General features: G+C 49.0%; 1 protein-coding gene and 1 non-coding gene across 3 annotated transcripts in view; one reads left to right on the top strand and one right to left on the bottom strand.

Moving 5' to 3' along the window:
* The window catches only part of Rps6ka2 (ribosomal protein S6 kinase A2), a 277,337-nt gene that overhangs the window by 42,130 nt on the left and 214,933 nt on the right, over positions 1-20,274 (bottom strand). For both annotated transcript variants that reach the window (XM_055615970.1, XM_055615971.1), the window contains 7 exons: positions 19,863-19,943; positions 17,585-17,664; positions 15,284-15,390; positions 13,465-13,502; positions 12,285-12,427; positions 4,701-4,771; positions 3,048-3,136 (listed from right to left, as the gene is read on the bottom strand). In XM_055615970.1, the coding sequence (XP_055471945.1) occupies positions 3,048-3,136; positions 4,701-4,771; positions 12,285-12,427; positions 13,465-13,502; positions 15,284-15,390; positions 17,585-17,664; positions 19,863-19,943 (609 nt within the window). The remainder of the gene's footprint in view (positions 1-3,047; positions 3,137-4,700; positions 4,772-12,284; positions 12,428-13,464; positions 13,503-15,283; positions 15,391-17,584; positions 17,665-19,862; positions 19,944-20,274) is intronic.
* On the top strand, positions 18,823-18,928 carry LOC129683473 (U6 spliceosomal RNA). Its single transcript, XR_008721157.1, has one exon. It is a non-coding gene; the product is annotated as a U6 spliceosomal RNA (small nuclear RNA).

Raw genomic sequence — 20,274 nt, 5'->3', positions numbered from 1 at the left:
CTAGCTAGCTTCTTCTGGACATCGGTCAACATGTCTGAAGGGTGCAATCCCAAAAGCGGACTTGACTGGACGAAGCTCATGGGCTTTCCCTACTTAGCTGGAACTCTTGCAAGAGCAGCATACCAGGTGCCATCAATTCCACTGAGACCCTGCCAAGGTTGGAGGTCACCAAATCTCTACCACCGTCCAAGGCTGCGAGTAGAAAAGGTCCAGAGCTCTTTGTCTTATCCCAACACACTCAAAAAGGAAACAGGTATGAAGACATTCTCAGGAAGCAAGAAAGCTGTGATCACAACTGCCTAACAAGACAGGAAGTCTGGTAAAGAACTGAAGCCCTTGCTGGATGCCTTTGGAGCTGATAAATACAATCTCAAAATAAACACAAATCTGTTAAGCCTAGAGTTTTATATAATTATTTTTCTTCTCCTGTTTGTTTTTTTTTTTTTCTAAACCTCCCTATCTTCTATGCCCATTTGCTGTACAGAATGAAAGTGTGTAAAATTCAAGGAAAACAAATAAACTGAATTTTTTTTTTCCATATAATTCAGCAAGTACAATCATGGTTGGAGCTTGGGGCTTCTCCACAGGGAAAATAGAAAAAAGAACAACCTTGGTATAAATTAAGTTGAACAGAATTCATGTGTGAATTAAAGACAGTTTATTTGCAGCTATAACAGATGCCCAAGGACTCAGAGACAAGCCCTACCTCAGAGAGCATTCTCCAAAAGTCTGCCCATCTCCACTGGAGACTTGACAGAGCTGTTGTTGCACAGTTAATAAGGCACAAATGCTTGGCTCCAACTTAGGGCTCTCAACAGGACACTGACACCTGACTTGTCTCCAGAATGCCAAATCCCCCTAGGAAGTGGCTGTCCGCTCTCATATTTTTACACAGTAGAAGCCGTGTCCAAAGCATTGTGGCTATCGCCAGGGGACCTGTCCCTGCTTGAGGCCTCCCACATGGGGCTCTTCTATTCCCCTGATATCCTAAAAAGTAGATGTTTATGAAAAAGCCAGATACAACAGGCTCCTCCAGCCTCATGGTTGGACGAGCACAGGCATGAGTGTATGCTATGGTGGGTCAGTTTAATGCACGGTTCCACAGCTGAGTTGAGAACCCAGGATGCCTCCCTGGGGAAGGAGAGTGTCCAGTCTTGGGCTGATGAAGCCAGGAGGGATCTCGGGGACTGACCAGCTGGCCTCATTCCCCAGGGAGAAGAGCTGACTGCCCAACGTCACTGAGCTAGACACAGCTAGGAGCAAGGCAGACCTGGCAGTTCAGAGATATTGTTAGGGCCTCAGGCCACATACCTGAGAGCCTGCTCTTACCCAGTCAGGATGATAATAACCCACCCGGTCCCAGGAGAAATCACAGTGATTTTTGGCTGAGGTCCTATCTGAGATTTGCATAAGTGACCCAAGAACAACAGCCCAGGGACAATCTGGCCCATGGGTTTCCTCCAAATCACGAGCCAACATAAACAACCCTGTGTGTATGTCCACAACACGGAGTCCACCATGGCTCCACACATTCCCATCCTGAGGCCTGCCACCTCATCACGCCACTGGCATCCCAGGGACCAGAGCTGCTTACCTGGGTCTTTCACTTTCTGGTTACCCATCTTGGCGAGCACCTGCCAGGGAAACTGCTCTGGCCAGGTGATGAAGAGTCCCAACTCTTTGGCCCAACTGTAAAGACCCCACTGGGACAGCTCAGTGAATGTCAAGTGACACAAAGCCAGTCTCACCATGCTCCCCTAGCTTGGCCATAGACACAATCACAGGCTCCACACAGGACAAGCATCCTTCCAGTGGCTCCTGGGCAGTCCGCACTAGGCATCTGAATGTCAGCATGTGAAGCAGCCATTCTCACCGGAGATTCCCCAGAGACCTTGTCTGTGTCTGGGACTGATGGTCATGGGTGAGGAGGGAGATGGTGCCAAGGGCATCGGGACCCAGGGCAACCACAGTTGATGTGTCTCTGACAAGCTCATAAAATTGACTGTTTTTACCTTGTCCTGTCCTACCTTACCTAGAACTATCATCTAAGGCAACTTCAGGAGGGAACAGCTGAGTGTGACGTGAAACCCGGGTTAGAAGCTGAATGTGAATCTATTTAGTTGTTGAAGTAGCACAGCAACCCTTTACAATCCTCACACCACATTTGCTGTATACAAATACCCTCACACTGGTAGGATGCTCCCAGGAGGTAGAACAGTGCTTTTCATAGTAGCTTTGCTTAATAACTGAAAGATTGTAAATTATTGCACAAGTTCCCTGAATTGAAGCCGATACATGAAAGAAATTAAATGAGGCCGAGCTTCCTTTGGTGCTGAGCCAGGCGGAGAGGAAAATCTAATTATTATTATTATTATTTTTTTTTTTTCGAGAATGGAGAATTTCCTAACTCACATCTGGATGACGGGTTCCTGTCTGTGAGGCTGCAGCCAATGGCCTGGGTACCTTCTGCTGGTCTGTGGAACAAACCATTAGCAGCACACTGTGCCCATACTGCCATGGACCCTCACCCCACCCCTGTGTCTCAGTCTATCCCCAAGGGTTTCCAGACCAAGTAGTCAACTTTGCATGGTTGGTCGATGTGAAGGTAAACTGGGCTCTGTTTTTGTTGGACTTAACTTCAGAGGCAATACATTAGAAGTGACCTTTCAACCATTCTGCCTGCAGTTCATGGAGTTTTTAAAAGGATGAGACATGAAACCAGAAGAAAACATGATGGTTTTGTGCAAAAGCAGAGACTACTTTAAAGAACAAATTATGATAACTTTGAGAATCGTATGCCTTTCGGCAGTCCTGATAAGAACATGTGTTTGTGAAGGCCACATGTGAGTGGTCCCCAGCTTTGAGGACCCTCTAATTCCTGTGACCTCAGCAAGGCAAAGCATACAGTTCAGTCAGAGTTGGGGTACAGGGAGGTAGTCTTCCATGTTCCCAAGGGAGAAGAGAATGATCGCCCCCACATTCCTAAGGGGGTCTAGATGGCAGCCTCATTGCATTCCTGCAAGAGGGGGTATCACGGGGACCCTTACCTAACCGGTTGCAGGGGTTCCTCTTGAAAAGGGCCCTCAGCAGGCTCTGTGCCTCCATACTGAGGAACTGTGGCATTCCCAGCTTGGCTCTGGAAGGCAGAATGGGATGCAGGTTAGGAGGTAGAGGGCAAAGATAAGTGCATTCCCCAGTCCTACAAGGCCTCTCTGTTTACAAGGGGACAGATGCTCCAACATGTGGAGCAACAGTGCCAGCACTCTGGTTTTAAGGACCCCATTATGCCTTAAAATTATGTGGGGACACCAAAGACTTTCAGCTCAAGTGGCTTGAGGTTAGTTGTTGACCATAATCAAAATTTAAAATGAGAAATTTTCACAATTGCTGCTAAGTAATCCATTGAAAACACAGTGAATAATCAAAATAGCAATAGAGATTCCCTAAGTATCAACAATATTTTCAATGGAAATTATTTTTCAAATCAATTTTTTTACTACGCAAAGTGTTTTTTGTTTTTGTTTTATATATATATTTTATTTTTTTTTTTTTAAGCAAGAAAGATTAATAGTGGGTTAACTTTGGTGAGTTCCTTCCTGGCACCGTGGGAACAGTGGTTCTCTCCTTTTCCCTTGGTTGGGCTGCTGCAGAACTATGGAGGATGTCTGGAAATGGAGCATTCCAAGGGCACAGCAGCAATGTTGGACCCTGGTGTCCTCGGACCTTACTCCTCAGCAAGGTGCTGAGCATGGGCTGACCTGTCAGTGTGGCTGCGTGGGCCCATATGGGGTTGCTGGAGGGAGTTTTACCAGCTTTAGTAAAAAAGTAAACCAAGCTACCATTAAAGCCCAGGGAATAGAGGCATTCCCGCAAGAACACAGGGTGCAGCTAGGGCAGCTACACGATTGATCAGGTGCACGTGGGCTCCCTGGCTCCCTGGCAGGGCTCTAGGAAGACTCTGAACGATGCAAAGCTTTTGATGTGTCCTCACAGTGCAGTTTCCTTTATACATCCTTTATCCCATGTGTAAGGGAGGCACTTACAAAGGCTTGGCTTGCCATGTTTGATGGCCCCCAAGTTTAGTAATGTCCCTTTATTCTGGCAGTGGTCACCAGGACAGTACTAATCAGTCAGAGTCCATTGAACCCTATCTCCTCACTTCTTGCCCTTCTCTGATGCACATGTCCAACTCATCTAGGACTTTAGGGCACACAGCCAGAGGGTCAGACAGTGGTCTGACCACCTCTTCTGTGTTCCTGAAGACACTCCTGATCTTTAGGTAAATAAGTCTGCAGAGGAATGAAGCACAAACTGTGCCAACCCCAGTCAGGTGGGTGTAGGTGACCACGAGCAGGGTCAGCAGGAGGAGCGGAAGCCCTGCACCCGTGCCCTCCCATTCTCCAGCCACCTGGAAGATGGCCATCACACTGTCTGGAGGCCAGCACCAGACAATCTACGTGAGTATATCTCTGTCTGAGAATGATCAGCATTCCCCCGTGGATCTTCCAGGACATCAAGGATCCCACACAGCTGGCATGCACTCCATCTGTGGTGACAATGACACAGAGCAGATGGCTCTTCCCCAGTCCCACTGCTCCTACTGAAACCCAGCAGCCCACTTCCTCCTCAGCTATCGACACCAAAGGCCAAGGCTCTGCTCCCGGGTGGAGCAGTGTGCTGGAGAAGGTACCCACACTCACTTGAGGATGAGGGCCATTGTTTCCTTCCTGTCCTTCCCCTGGAATGGCAGGGACCCTGTGAGCATCTCGAACTGCAGAACAAGAGAGAGCACATGAGTTCGTTCTTTCATCTCCAATCCTCACCAGCCATGTGGTGAGGAACTGGGGATCCTGCCTCCAGATTCCCACCCTAGCTGGAGAGATGCATGAAGGGTGAACAGAGTGAATGATGTACTTCCTGTGGTCTCGGGGCTACCTACCCCCAGTAGGAGAGCCCAGCAGGACAGGGGCCAGAGGGGTAAGAGGAAGAACATGAGGCTACTCATACTGATCCCCTGCATGTTCTATATCTTTGTCTGTGATGGGAATGCTCCTGGTTACAGCCCATTAACAACATCTGATGGCGCCAACATGGCACCAGCAATCTCTCGCACAGACTGCCAAATGCAGAGATAGCCCTAGCCAGGAAGGGAGCTGAGATAAGGTGAAGCCCAACAGCAGCCCCTGCTGATCATAGATGTCTTATTCACACAAACAGTGCTGATTCTGTGGGCTCCAGAGGCCTGAAATCCGACAGACATCATAACCCAGCAGCAGCACCACCACCACCATCACCACCACCACCATCACCACCACCACAATCACCACCACCACCATCACCACCACCACCACCACCATCACCACCACCACCACCACCACCACCACCACCATCACTACCACCACAATCACCACCACCATCCACCTCCCTTGGAGCATTGCGGCTGTGAGAGAGGGGAAGGCAGCAACAGCAAACCCCTTTCACACATGAGATACTAAGGCTCACAGAAATGTGTGGCACTGTGAGCACCCTTCACTTCAGTCAAAATGAGGAGGTAGCAGCCTGGCAGCAGATCTTTAATCGGTCACATTAATTCTGCATGTCATGACATCTTCTCTGCCCCTTAACAACTTATTGTCCAGTGTCATTCCTTTGCATTGTGAAAATCCTGAGAAGCACAAGTACAAAAACCCAAATAATTGCCTCCATCCCATCATTCAAAGACACATGCTGCCCTGACTTCCTGAATTAGAAAACATTTTATGCTTACTATAAAACTCCCGTAACATCCTGCTATAGGTGGATGAGACAATACACAACAAAGTATCTACTGTTGGATGTTCAAGTTGTCACCAGCTAACAGTATACCTTAAACCAGTGGTTCTCAACCTGTGGGTCATGACCCCTGCGGGGTGAATGACATTTTCACAGGGGTCACATATCAAATAATCTGCATAGCATATATTTACATTACAAATCATAAAAGTAGCAACATTACAGTTACGAAGTAGCAACGAAAGTAATATGGCTGGGGCTGCAGCATTAGGAAGGTTGAGAACCACTGTGTTAGACTGAAATGTACCTAAAAGTTTCCTAAACTTCAGAAATGTGAAAACACGTTAACCTCTCCTTGCTGCGGAAAAACCATCTGACGAAATCACTCAAGGAGGGAGTTCCCGAGCGGCCATTATTGGCAGGGAAGGTTGAGGCAGGAGCATGAGGCTGTTCACATACCCAGTCAGGAGGCAGAAAGGGGTAAGTGTGGGCACTTAACTGGCTTCTTCTCTTTCCCTCTGTCCATGGACAGTGCTCTGCATATGCATGATGGGTCATTCCTTCTCAGGCAAGCCTCTCTGAAAAACGCCCTCACAAACATACCCAGAAGTGTGTCTCCCAGGTGATTCCAAATCCAGTCAAGTTGACAATGTGGACCAACCATCACTGACGGGCTATGGGCTATCAGAGTGGAATTATAAACTTAGAGAAATAAGGAGGCTACAGGTTTTTAAATCTTTTTAATTATTGTTTGACAGTTTCATACATTTGCATAATGAATTTTAGTCATTTCACCTCCCACATAAATATGTCATGATAGTGGGAGGGAGGCTTGTTAGAAAGGAGGGTGTCAGTGGAAGAGGGATGAAAGAGGGAGTGGGGATGATACGGGTATAGTTTATTAATATTATCTGTCTTCTTTCTGTAAATCAACTTTTAAAATTGAACAAGCCCTTGCTCAGTTCAGGTATCTGAACTTGCTGCCCGTCTTGCGTGCTGATTAAGCCAAAGTGCACACAAAGTCGGGCTGCAGGCAATAAACAAATGTGTAAGTAATAAATGGCAAGAGCAACAGAGTCCAGATGAGAGTTTAAAAATAGACAAACATAATTAAAATGACTAGGAGATGAGCGGCTCATCTGATAAATAGGACGAGCATTCATAAGCTGATTATAGAAATTACCATCTCAAAATAGGCTCCCAGGGAGGGGAACTCTGGCTATTTGGTTCTTCCTTAGAGTCTATTCATAGCACTCATGAAATCCCATTTCCAAGAAAGAGCCTGACTGTGTAGAATGAGACCGGTACTTCCCACCTCTGGCCATTTCACCCCTCTGGCAGAAATAGAGCCCATCTCCGTGTCTGGGTGTCACGGTGCTAATTGGTGCCACAGGACAATGTGAGGCAACATTTCTTTGGCGGTTTCTTCCTGGCTTTTGACAGCGGCTGTGACAACCAGAGTCCATGCTCTCTTCTCGTTTCTCCCCTTTCCTCTCTCCCTCCCTGTGGTTCATTTCTTTGTACTTAGGTCCGCAAGGTAGAGACCAATGCAGGGCACTCGGTAATGCTCACTAGGTGACTCTTTGGGAGGAGACAATGATGAGACTGTCTGCTTCTCTGGCTTCATCTCCATACCCTTGGGGCCCACAGAAAGGGGCTCATTTCCGGGTGACGCTCAGGAAGTGTCTCAACTCAGGGCCCAGTGGACGGCTTCCCCTGTGATGAGACGTGTGCTCTGGTGTTAGATGTCACAATGTTAGATGCTACACGGGAAACACGCATGCTCGGGCACCACGCCAGGTGGTTCTGTGAGATACTGATGAGCTTCATGTGAGTAGCTATGATGCTCCCATGATGAGAAGGGGCACTTCCCAGGAGCAGTCCTCAGAGCTCAGGGAGTAGGTCCAAAGTTAGCTTTAATTGCCATGGCTTAGGGCATGGGTGCCAGCCACCTACATCTAGTTTGGGGAGCCTGCAGCTGCGTTTTCCAGCCCCAGTTCTCAGTGGGGCTTGGATGAAGCCCTGCCTCAAGGGAGATCTCGGTCAAGGTCAGCTTGAGATTAGGTGCCATAGGGACCTGAAGTGGCAGCAGAACCAGCGTAGGGTTTCCAGCTACAAGGACTTCTGTGTAAGAAGGGGCCTGGGCTCACAAGGCCAAGTCACTGACCTGGCCGCCCCTGGCCACTTCATACCAGGATGGCGCACCTCCAGCTGGAAACACTTGGGTCTGTTCTCTGATGGTCCACAGGCTACCCCAGGTGGTAAAATCTATATGGAGGCACAGAGTCAGTATCCACAGCAAAGCCCAGCCTGCAATGGAAAATGGCAGAGCCCTTGATAGACCGTGGCTGGTGACTAAGGGCTACGTGTAGCAGGGCTTGGGGATGAGTTTGACTTAATTTTTTAGTGCATTTTAGTCAGCTGGCTCTGGTTTCATATGATTGCCCTGGGTCCTCTGCTGGCATTTCTGAACAGCGGGCATAGTATGATCTATATCAGCAGTTTTCAACCTGTGGGTGGGACTAGCCTTTCACAGGGTTGCATATCAGATAGCCTGCATATCCGACATTTATATTAAGATTCACAACAGTGGCCAAATAATAGTTACGAAGGGGCAATGAGATAATTTTATGCTTGGGGGTCACCACACCATGAAGAACTGTGTTAAAAGGTCGCAGCATTGGGAAGACTGAGAACCACTGTCCCAGACAGTGACCCCTCCGGTTGCTTTTGAAGTGGCGTAACCACTGCAGTTAACAGATGGCTCAGCACTCAGGTGGTCTTGCATCTTGGGAGCCAGTCCCCAGTCCAAGGAGTTATAAACAGCACACACCTCCCCTGGCCATCTCAGAGGTCAGGCCTGCTCAGGCTTTCCAAGTCCTCATTTCTACCATGGGGCTTAGGATTCCTTAATAAAGCAACTCACAGATATCAGCAGCCCCCAGATGACCCCTTCAGTAGGGTAGGTAACAGGATACACTAATGCTTCTCAGGCCCATCTCCCATTTGCACTCGAGAACTGGGAAGTAATGTTGATGCCACCCGAGGAAGCACTGGGAACCTTGTGCCATAGTTGAGCCTTCTCAGCGAAGCTGGTCTGAGTGCAAAAGAGTAGTTGGACAAGACAAAGGGGAGGTGGGGATCAGGGACCACTGCTCAGTCTTCTCAGCCTTGATTTTCATTTCTGTCCTGTCGTGCTTTGAGACTAGGGGGCAGGGCGGTCAGATCAAATGTGAGGATCTCCCAGAAACCCTCAAGGTGGTCTCTTCCTGTGGCACGTGACACGGTGCCTGCTTTATGCTCGGAGAGTAACAGTGCTGGAATCACTGCCAACATCTCTCCACCTGTCCCAAGACCCAACAGAGAGAATATAGGGAGCATGACAGTTAATCTTGATTATGGGAGTCAGTGGATTTAAAGGTATCAAGGAGACACACTTCTGAGCATGTTTCCAGTGTTTCCAGAGAGAGTGTCTGAGGAGGGAAGAGGCAGCTGAATGGTGGCCGGCACCATTTCAGGAGCTGAGAATGAAGGAGAAAGCCAGCTGAGCACCAGTGTTCACCCCTCTCTATTTCCTGGTTGTGGGTACAATGTGACCAATTGCCTGAGGCTCCCACCACCACAGACAGAGCCATTCTGGCTGTCATGCCTTCCCCAGCACGGCAGACTTTACCTCACATCAAGAGCCACAACAAACCCCTGCCTCCTTAGTTGCTCTTGTCAAAGCAACAGGAGAAGTTGCGGACCATACAGGAAGGATCTGTCCTGTCTTTCATGTTGGGAAGGTTCCGACCATCAATTACATCAGGGAAGGGATGGTGGTGGTAGGGTCTGCTCATGTCTGCCTGATGAGTGCTGGTGCACATTCTTCCATTTTTATCCAGCCCTGGACCCCAGCCTGTGGGAGGCCACTGCTCACACTCAGGTCTAGTGTTCCTCTCTCGGGCTCTCTAGAAAAGCCCCACAGACATGCCAAAGTATGTCTTACTACCGTGCTGGACAGGACTTTACCCAGTCAAGCTGATGAACGAAATGAAGCACCACGCTATCCAACAACCGAGCCATTCAGGAAGACTGTCCTCTTTGTGTGAGAACCGGAACCACAGTGGCTCCAGGTGAGCATATGTGGCAGCCATTACAGAAGCACACCTTTGGGAGCAAAACCTAGCTCCCCACCTCAGCTTTGCAAACTCTAGGAGACAGGGAGCCCCCGGGCAGGGTAAAGACTGTGGGGCATGTCATGTGGTAGGACCACTGAGTTCACACTGTCCCTGTGAAGCAGATTCAGATGCCAGGGAGTCTGGGGAGGTGACGTGACATCTGAGCTGGGGAAAGTTTGCAAATATTCAGTGACAGAAGAGAGACGTTTTGCGGAGACCTACCAGAATGCCAAGGAGTTGCAGACAGGGAGACAGAAATAGTTTGAAGTCAGGAAAGGTACGCTTTGGTAGTTCTTGCCCAGGGCTATATGGGAAAGCTCCCTGGGACTATGTACTATCAGGAGCCAGCCTGGCTGGTCCCGTGTTGGTATACACACATCAGCTGCCTGCCAGAGAGCACAGAGTCCATGACCTCCTCTCCACAGGACCACAGCTTATTTGCAGCACTGCTGTGCAGACCTTTGCCAAAATAGCTGGTGGAAACAAGGAAAAGCCTGGACATGCAGCAGGGCCAGCCTGCTCCTAAAGTGGACTTGAGTTTCCAAGAGTGTGGGGCTGCAAGGACAGGACCACCCCTGACCTACAGCCCAGACGAAGTAGAGACTTCAGACCTTTCAGTGAAGCCTGCAGAAAGGGAGAAGGACTTCAAGGAAAGGGTATCACCCCTCCTGCCAGGGGATCAAAAGAAAACAGTGTTTGCATGTGAGCACACCTACCTGTGGGAAAATCACCTAGAGGAGACCAAAGCTGTTTCTTTAGCTTACGTGAAAAGACCTTTTCCAACGGGAGGGGAAGACACTTTGAGACAGCCCTGGGACCACAGGGCACGGCTGCTGTCCTTCAGGAGGAGACCTGTATTCTACCTGCTGCCCGAGGGTCTGATCATAAGCAGCATTACTGCCACCTTCACGAGGTGCACCTTCCTCACATACACCTACTAACTGAGTGAGTGTGAGTCTACGGCATGTGGCAGGCTTCCCTAACCCCCAAGGGCACTGCTTCCTTCCTCTCCAGCCACTTCCCAGATTCTTCAGGGTGGATAGTACCTCTTGGGATCTCATGGAGCAAAACTTAATGGCAGTCTTAAAACTGGGTAGAAATGTCAGAGCCTGCATCTCGGAGCGTCATAGCTACAAACTCCAGCCTAAGGTGTAAGGGAGAGGGGCTGACAATGGTCCATCCTCCATTTTCTCATGGGATGGGGCAGACTGTGACACTCCTTGACTAAGCAGCTTTCATTAAGATCTGACAGGGAGCCAGGCAGGGTGCATGGGATTATAGGTGCATGCCTGTAATCCCAGCACTTGGGGAAGCAGAGGCAGGTGGATCTCTGTGAGATCCTGGTCTACAAAGTGAGTCCAGGACAGCGAAGGCTACACAAAGAAACCCTGTCTTGAAATTAAAAAACAAACAAACAAAAACAAAACAAAAAAGATCTGACAGGGAAGAAAACATGGTTCTGCCTGAGGTGATGAGTATCTTTTACTGTGAGTTAAACCTTCTCCCCAACTTGGCTGGCTGGAAGTGCCTCCCAGAAGTTAGCAGCTTAGGTATACAAAGAATTTCTCTGCCTTGAGAGCTAGCTGAGAACCCAAGCATTCATGACCACCCCTCCTTGAGGTTTCAAGACATCCCTAGGCCCACAGCCTGAACCAGGGCTGCAGGGGTGGAGGATGACAGGCAGCTGTGTCTATGAAAGGAGCATCTTTGGATGCACAGGACCATGCTGAGAGCTGCCTAAGCCTCTCATCACATCTACTGAGGGTCTCACAGTCCCAGTTTCTTCAGTTGTTAAATGTTCAAACCAAACGGTGTTGGGAAATGCCGTGACCCTGGTTATCATTGGTCTCAGATTCCAGAGCAACAGAATCTGGCCTAGGTGGAGGTGTGAGAGGTCAATGAGCATGCTGTTCTGCTGGAGTGGGAAGAGGAGAAAGGGCAGAAGCATGCCCACACTGGAAATACAAAACTGGCTAGCTCCATGAGCACTTGGGTGCCTGCCAAGTTTTACAACTAAGCAAAAGGACTTCATCTGAAATAGGAGAGATATGTTTAATACAGAAGCCGCTGCCTCTCTCCACATGCCTATTAAGTCTGTGGAGCTAAGTGTGTAGAAGGCTTGGCCTTCAATATACTTGTGCTCTTATCTGAACCCCACTTCCATTTTCTGAAGAAAGGGCTAGGACAGACGCAGGGGAGGCTGCAGGGATGGTTCTCAAACTCACTGCCTCCTCCTGCGCAGGTAAGAGACTAGGCCTTTCAAGCCCTGTTTCCTCTCCAGTCTCCAGTGTCTCTGGATCAAGCCGGGATGAGGGATTCAGTCACAAAGGAAACCAGGGGATAAGCACTTACCATGAGCACACCGAAGGACCACCAGTCAGCACTCTGCGTGTGACCCCGCCGGTTCACCACCTCGGGCGCCATGTATTCGATAGTTCCACAAAATGAATAGGCTCTCTTGTCATGGTCGATGGCCTCCTTGCTCAGGCCAAAATCTAAAGAGAAGCACAGCACCCGGTCTCTGAGCCACGACCCCATGTGTCTATATAGGCAGACACACATCACTTCCCTCAGAGACTACAGGGCCTTGTGCACAGAGTTATTCAGGAGGAAAGGAAGCATGGCTGATACCTGCTTGGGAAGCAGGTCCAGTTATAGCACAAGAGGAGATGAGGCCAGGACTGGCTAGTGGGCAGGATAATGGTGCCCAAATATGGTCTAGAACCCATGAACAGATTATCTGATAGTGTGAAGGGGACTTGCAGTATACAGTACATATCCTGAGGTAGGGTATTAACCGTATGGCCCAGGTGACCTTATAGATATCCATGTGGAGAGAATCAGTGAGCCTGAAAGATGCTGGCCTCCTGCCATTTCGGAAGAGGAAGAGGCTCCAGTGGGAGCTGAAGAACCCGAGGGCCCAGAGGGACCTCCTGAGCTTAGCTTTGAGACTTAACAGTTCCAGAACGGTAAAGCAATAAACTGCTTCTTGTAACTTGTTGCAGCCCCTGGAAGCGAGTATACACATGGGCATCAAGGGGTAAGACAGCATGTTTGCAGCTGGGCTCATTATATTAGTGTTGCAAGGTTTAGATATGAACAAGGAGAAGAGCTGGACCACTACTGCCAGAGGAGACAAGGCGACACTGTGTCTGCCTTAGAGCAAGCATGGGCTTAGGGCTTCTAGTCAAACATCCAACGAGGCTGAGCAAGGCCTGAAAGGAGTCTTAGGCAGGTGAGCAGAGAACGGATTGCAAAAGTCTGAATGTCCCCTTGTTGTAAGCACATAATCGAGAGGCCAGCAAGCCCAGGAAGGAGTCTTAGGTAAGGGTAGAGAGGAAGCATTCCAGGACTCTGAGTTTCCCCCTGCTACATGCTCACATTCCCATTCCGAAGGCCAGCAACTTGGGCTCAAAAAATTCAGCCAGGTCAGACATGCAACATTGGGCTGTTAAGAGCTGATCTACAAATTTATCAGGGCTGACAAGTGAGGAAGGGAGATAAGGCTATCAGGTTTTATGTTTTTACCAACCTGTGATCTTAATATGTCCCTCTTCATCCAGGAGGATACTGAAAAAAAAAAAAAGAAAAAGAAAAAGAAAAAGAAAGAAAGGGTAAGAAAGCAGATTTCAGTGAGGGAAAAATTAAACAGAGCTCACAGTCAGTGCCCTGGCACGTAGAATTCAGAGAAAAGCCCCATGGAGCTGAGATGCCTTTGCCTTTGACTGCATCCTGGATAGTTTCTATGGCAGTCTGTGCCCCATAGCCTGCGCCAGCTCAGGAAGGCAACCAAGGGGTTACCAGGCTCATAGTCATGAGCCTGAGGGAGGGGAAGCAATGGGTGTTGTCTTGAGCCTGAGGGAGGAGAACCAAGGAACCCCATCAGCCACTCTCCCTGGTACACTAGGCTGAGTGGCTGTGATACCCCAAGATGCAGGCTCCAACATTTCTACCTGTTTTTAATACCGCCAATTAATTCGGTTCCATGAGACCCCAGGAGGTAACATCTACCCAAAGAAACAGAAAAGTGGCTGGAGAGAAGGGGTCCCTGAGGGTTGGGAAAGCCTGCCACAAGCCTGGGCATTCATGCAAGCCTCTGAGCTTCAGACTCCTGAAAAATGGATTTGCCAGGATTGGGCAAGAGGAAGTACACTGGGAAGAGTGTAATAGGGAAAGTCACAGCTCTACAGGCTGAAAAGCAGTCTGGTCAAGGGTGGTGGTGAGGGTACATGGCATTTGCTAATGTTACCTCGCCGTGCCCTCAGCCACTCATGTTATTCTTTGTGTATCCGACACAGGGTTAAAGAACTGCCAGTGCTTTCTGGAAAAGGTTACTGTGCATTAATTAAGATGACAAGTTATAATTAAAGAGGCAAATGTTTTCATTTTTGCCTTTCAGTCATATTGAATCTTTGCCCAGAATTAAGCAACTTTCAAGATACATCCCCAAATAATTCTAATTGGACCACAAAACCTTTGTCTTTATCCTGTAATTAAATGTTCCTATCTACAGCCTCAAGAACCGTCTCAGCCTTCACAGGCAAATGGGAGCCAGGACCTCGATGCCTAGAAGAAATGGTTCTGAGAACACAGAAGTCTTCCACAGGGCTCATGACTGCGGCACAGATTTGCATAAAGCATCTATGTTAATCAATGTGAGGTAAACTTGTGTTAAGCTTTGCATGAGCCCCGGGAACATGCCGGGCTCAGCTATCACCTCTTAATCGGGCATCGATGAAGGCTAGGCTGTAGGCACTGACAGATAGGACATAAAACCTGCTCTGAAGGGGTCACTCTGACCTCCCACACATGCCTGTGGAAGGGTCAGGTATAGGTCACAACTTCCCACTTTTTGTGGGCTCCTGAGGTCAGGGCCTTCAGGATCACCTGTACACAGACAGACAGGATCCGCCTGATACCCTGTCGACTGGCAGTTAAACACAGGTACATGCTGCACACACTAACAGGTGCTTTACCCCACCAGTCCCAGCCGGCAGCCTCGGCTTCAGGAAGCCAGCCATCTTAATCTAACTCAGTATGTGTGAGTGGAGGAGAAAGGAGGAGCAGGAGCGACATCCATTCTGACCACGTGACCCCTTGAACTTAGGGTGTTGTGTGGTGGGGTACGTCCTTTGGAGACAACTTCGTCTGAGGCCTCATGGGTGGGATGACTCAGCCACGGTCAACAAAGGCCCCACATCTGCTGCGCACCTGTGTGGCATCTGCTCAGCCTTCTTGGAACTCGAGCACTGCAGGAAGTGTACTTGGGAAACAATTCCCAGGTAACAGCCACTGACATGGGCTGGCAGCCGATGCCCAAGCAGGCTGTGAATGCCTTTCTTCATACTTACTTCTCTGGCTTCAGATCCCTATAGATGATCCCCAGGCCATGGAGGTGGTCCAGAGCCAAGGCTAACTCGGCCAGGTAGAACTTCACATCCTCCTCAGTGAACATGACCTAGAGGGGTGGGAAAGGACTGTGGTTCAACTTGTCCTATGGCTGCTAGTCTAGAGCATCCCTCAAGGAAACCAGGGCTCTCCCAGAATCCGTGTGTACAGATCCTGGCTCTCCCATGACACTTTCCTGCCACTCCTAATGCAGGAAAGTCCTTCTCATGGTTGTAGGTCCTGCTCAGCCTTGTGATCAGAACCTCAACTCACAATCCACCTGCCCTTACCCTACAAACTGCTCAGGCCAAGTGCAACCCTGGTCTTCCCGTCTTACCAGGAAGGCTCTGGTGTGAATCATGATGGATACTGCAATTCAAATAAACCACACTGGAGGCTGAAGGACTATAGAAAATAGGTATCCTATTTCACTTTTCTCCCTTCCCTCTTCTGTCTTCCCCTGGGCTAATGTGCAAACTGGCAGCCTGATTACCTGCTCTCTGCCCAGAGGGATACATTCCTCCAAGTACAATGTGCTGGTTGGAGAGAGCACATGATTAGTTGGATCGGTGCTCCATTCTAAGCTCTCAAGCAGTGGAATCTAAGCCTGTTAGAGTACTGGGACACCATGGAGCCAGTGGCCTGGAAAACACTGGCTCACAATGCTCTGCCCCATCCTGCTCATTCTCCTGTACTCTTATGTGGTCATGTATATGTGCATGTGTATGCACAAGGATGTGTTTGCACACATGTGCATGGGGTCAGGGGTTCATCTCAGATGTCTTCCCGGGTCACTCATCACCTTATTTTTTGAGACAGTGAATCTAACTTAACCCAGAGCTCACCATTTAGTTAAGTGGGCTGTGCCTGTGAGGCCACGAGTCCATAACCTGTGACTGATCCCGAATCCCTCCCAGTGCTGAGACTGCGGGAGTGTGCTGCTGATCGAGGCTTTTTAGACGGGTGCTTGTACAGGAAGTACTTCACCCCCAGGGCTATCTCCCCAGGGCCCTCACACACCTTCACATTTACCACGAGGCATTCATGTCGAAGAAACTGTACTCCATATAATCACTGAATTCTCTTTGAAAGCAACACACAAAAAAAGCCCACATGCAAACCGAATGTGGCTTGAGGCCAGAGCTAAAATGAGTGGGTTATGGGACTGTGATGAATGTCACCAGCCAAGCAGACTGGACTCTCAGCTCCCGGTCAGGATCCCTCTCAGTGAAGTGTCAGCTGGTGCCCCTGGGGGCTAGTCTTGGCCTATGGACCCTTTCTACCTCCCAGCACCCCTCCACCCCCCACTTTATTTCCCATGTGTGACCAGCCTCTCTTCTCCAGCCTGGCCACATGCTCTGCCTTGATCTGCTATTTGTCTGGAGTTATATGCAAGGCACATGTAATGAAAACCTGGGAGGATGGAGGAAAGGAGAGGGCAATTGGAAAACCACTGTCATGGGCAAATAAAAATACTCTGATGTGAGGAGTTTTCCACAAGCATGCTGCCGTACCTCTTACTCTTTGTTTGAGCCTTACAGAATCATTCAAACGAGAAGACAACAATGCTGTTGCCATAGACGAACTTCTGAATTGTCCCATCCCATAAAGCTAGCTCAAGGCTAGCTCAAGACATGAGGGATGCAGAGCCTCTGGAGAGTTACTCTGAGGCTAGAAGCCAGTGGAGCTCAGTCAGTGAGCAAAGACCTGACAGGGTGTTCCTAAACACGAATACACAGGGACCACTGTCCAGAGGAGAGGACCACATGCTGTTAGCTGAGCCTTCCAAGCCTTCCTAGTGAGACACCATCAAATACAGTCATTTCGAAATGTTACCGTAAACTGTGTCTCACCTGTTCTACCTGGGTCAGGGGGCAGTGGGGAGCGTGTTTTGAGCTTCATTCATAGGAAGCTCTGGAGGACTCTGTTTGTAAGATCTTCTAGGCGTGAACTGTTCGCTGATGCAGCTGCGCAGGTCTTACTCTGTAGCTCAGGCTGATGGTGAAAATCCTGCCTCACTCTCCTGAGTGCTGCAGTTACGGGGTGTGTATAACCATGTCTGGTTTTGTGCGAGTTTTTGAAAACGTTACCATACATTCATAAGGCGTGATATATCACACACTTCTCACCACACATAGCAAATATCACACATCACATGTCGTGTAGCACACATCACACATCGCACACATAAGGCTGTTACATGCCCATCTGCCTTCCTGTCTCCCTGGACAGAAAGGCATCGAGGGCATAGAGGGCTCACCCACCTCTTTGGAAAGCCTGGTGAAGAGGTCCCCTCCCCGCAGGAAGTCCAGGATCAGGTAGAGCTTGCCTTCCGTCTGAAAGGCTGTGGGAGGAGAGGCAGTTGAGTACTTCACTAGCAAACACTGTTCCCTCTGACCACTGAGTCTCTGTTCTTCCCAGAGCCCAGTTTCTATTCGGTTCAAACAAGGCTATTAATCTGCGGAGCTGCCAATCATTCAGACAGGTATAGCTGACCAGCTGGCAGTCAGCTGGCCAAGGACAGAGCCCAGCAGGAGGAGAGGGATGCTACTCATGGTACTCAGGGTACACAAGTGACTCAAAGAGTCAAGTGTTCACTTCTGTTAGACTCTTAGACTTTTTTTTTCTTTTTCCTCTCCAGCCTTATTCCTTTTAGCCACAAAGTGACTGAAAGACTCAGAGAGAGGAAAGTCTGTGTTCAACCTCAAGTTCCTCATTGGCATTATTAATTAGGCTTTGGTGACAGCTGGGTCCTAAAGGCAGACAACTTGCTGTAACAAGTTGTCTCCTAGTTGGTGCTAGGAGATGGTTCTGATAAACAGTAAGTGCATTTCTGTTTCCTCGTGAGGACGTGCACTGCTGTAGTCAGGGCTATGGACCTTCTCCACTCTAGGAGTATTCTTGAGTGCTTCGCCTGACAATCTATATGTCAAAAGGGAGCTCATGCTTCATGACTCAGGCCACAGTCTACACATCTTATATCCAGGGCTTAACAAGGGCACACCTCAAACTGAGGGAGCCAGTGCCTACATAGAGACCCAGAGAAAACAGTCACATTATTACCACTGTGATGGTCAACCCAACATCAGGGAGGGTCAGTCTGCTTTGGTGGCCAGGCCAATGTCAGGGAGGGTCAGTCTGCTTTGGTGGCCAGGCCAATGTCAGGGAGGATCAGCAACCATGATGGTCAGGCCAACATCAGGAAGCATCCTTCATTTGGCATCAGTTTTTATTCACAGCGTACCGGGCCGGAGGGTCCTGCTATTTCTGTGTATTGAAAAAGCTTTCATTTTCTAAAAGTTTCAGGACCATTTATTTTAAATGCTGACATTTAGACATGGCCCCTAACGAGAAGACCTTTAGCTGGGGCTCTGTGCACTGCAGTGTATGCAGTGTGGGTCTCGATGGGCAGTGGAAACAGAAGTAGTTCAGAACATCTGTCTGAAAGTCTGTGTGAGACACCCAGTTCTTAACGTCCTCATAACGAAACAGCTGGACCCCAGTGCTTGCTTTGGCAGCACACACCCTGGAACTGGATGATATTGAGAAGATTAGCACGGTCCCTGTGTAGGGATGACATGCAAATTTGAGAAGTGTTCTGTTCTGTTCTGTTTGTTTTACATGAAAGGACTTAATCGGTTTCAAAAATGAAGCACTTCAGGCAGTGTGACCCCAGGCTTTCCTTTGGCCGCAGCCCAGCAGCTTCTGGGGCAGCACAGGAGAGGAGGAGAGCCAGCAGCCTCAGTGCTGCCAGTGGAGGGTGAAGCTCTAACCATGGCTGCCATGCCTGGAAAGGTGAGGGTCCCGCCTGGCCCTTCAGCTGACTGAGGAGGCAGCCTCTGTTCTCCCTGAAGGGCACACCACACGACTTAAGGCAGGCCTGAACGATTCTCCTGGTCTCTGGAAGTCCCCCTCATTCCACCCCAGGCACATTCATGCCTTTGCTTCCTGGTTATAGAAATCTCTGGTTTTGCTGTGGCTCTTTCCCATCCTCTATTCCACCTGCGTGCCTTAACAAGAACAGTGTGAAGTGTAGCATGAGATACAAAGGCAGAGAACTGGTATCGTGTAGAAAGGTAGGTTTGTGGCCTCTGAGAAAGGTGTTGCTCTGAGCCTCAAGAGACAGAAACAATGGCCTTCTTTGAGTGGCAGTCCGTGGCTCATGGCACTCTACTCCTCCCTTTTTGGTTCACTTTGAAGGCAGAGGTTGGTGACCAACATTCTTTATGCTGAGCACTACTGAGTATGTCATCATGTCTCACTAACCTAGGCCAGGAGACCTTGTATCAAGTTACCACGGTGATGTCTAACAGTGGGCAGCCCCATCTCACAGAGTCTTTGGAATGAAGATAGGGCATCTTGCTCTTTTAGGGAAAACAAATAGGAAAGAGATTGAAGATTGGGGATTTAAGAGAACTCTGTGTCCAAATAAGCCAAGATTCTGATATAACGAGGATCTCCTTTTAGATTAATTATTATCTTCAGCTTCCTCTGACATCATCCAAAGTCATCCTCAAATCATGTGATACTTGCTGCACGTACCGTAATGCAGCTTGACGATGAAAGGGTGATTCACTTCTGCCAGGATGTCTCTCTCCATCTTGGATCTGACCCGGTCCCTCACTGCAAAAAAACAAAAGGCTATCAGAATGTGGGCGGAGAGTTAGAGCCTTGGATACACAGCAGCAGACAAGCAAGTTCGCAGCCTTGTACACAGGGAAAACCCAGAGCAACATAATGGCTACTGGCTTCCTTCACTATGTACAAGGAGTACATACATTTTGACACACTTGCTTTCTTGTTCCTAGCTCTCTTTCTTTGAACTGAAACATTAAAATATATTGTAGAGACCATGACAACTTCCTCACTGGAGAATCTACTCATGTGCCTTAAGAAAAAGGACCGTTTCTCACTGACTCTAGTGTCCCATCATCCTGTAGTGTCTCTAGCATTC

Source organism: Psammomys obesus, unplaced genomic scaffold (genome assembly GCF_907164565.1).
Source record: "Psammomys obesus unplaced genomic scaffold, mPsaObe1.curated_primary_1811, whole genome shotgun sequence".
In the NCBI taxonomy this organism is placed as follows: domain Eukaryota; kingdom Metazoa; phylum Chordata; class Mammalia; order Rodentia; family Muridae; genus Psammomys; species Psammomys obesus.
The sequence above is the reverse complement of the archived record's forward strand: the minus strand, read 5'-3'. Positions and strand labels throughout refer to the sequence as shown.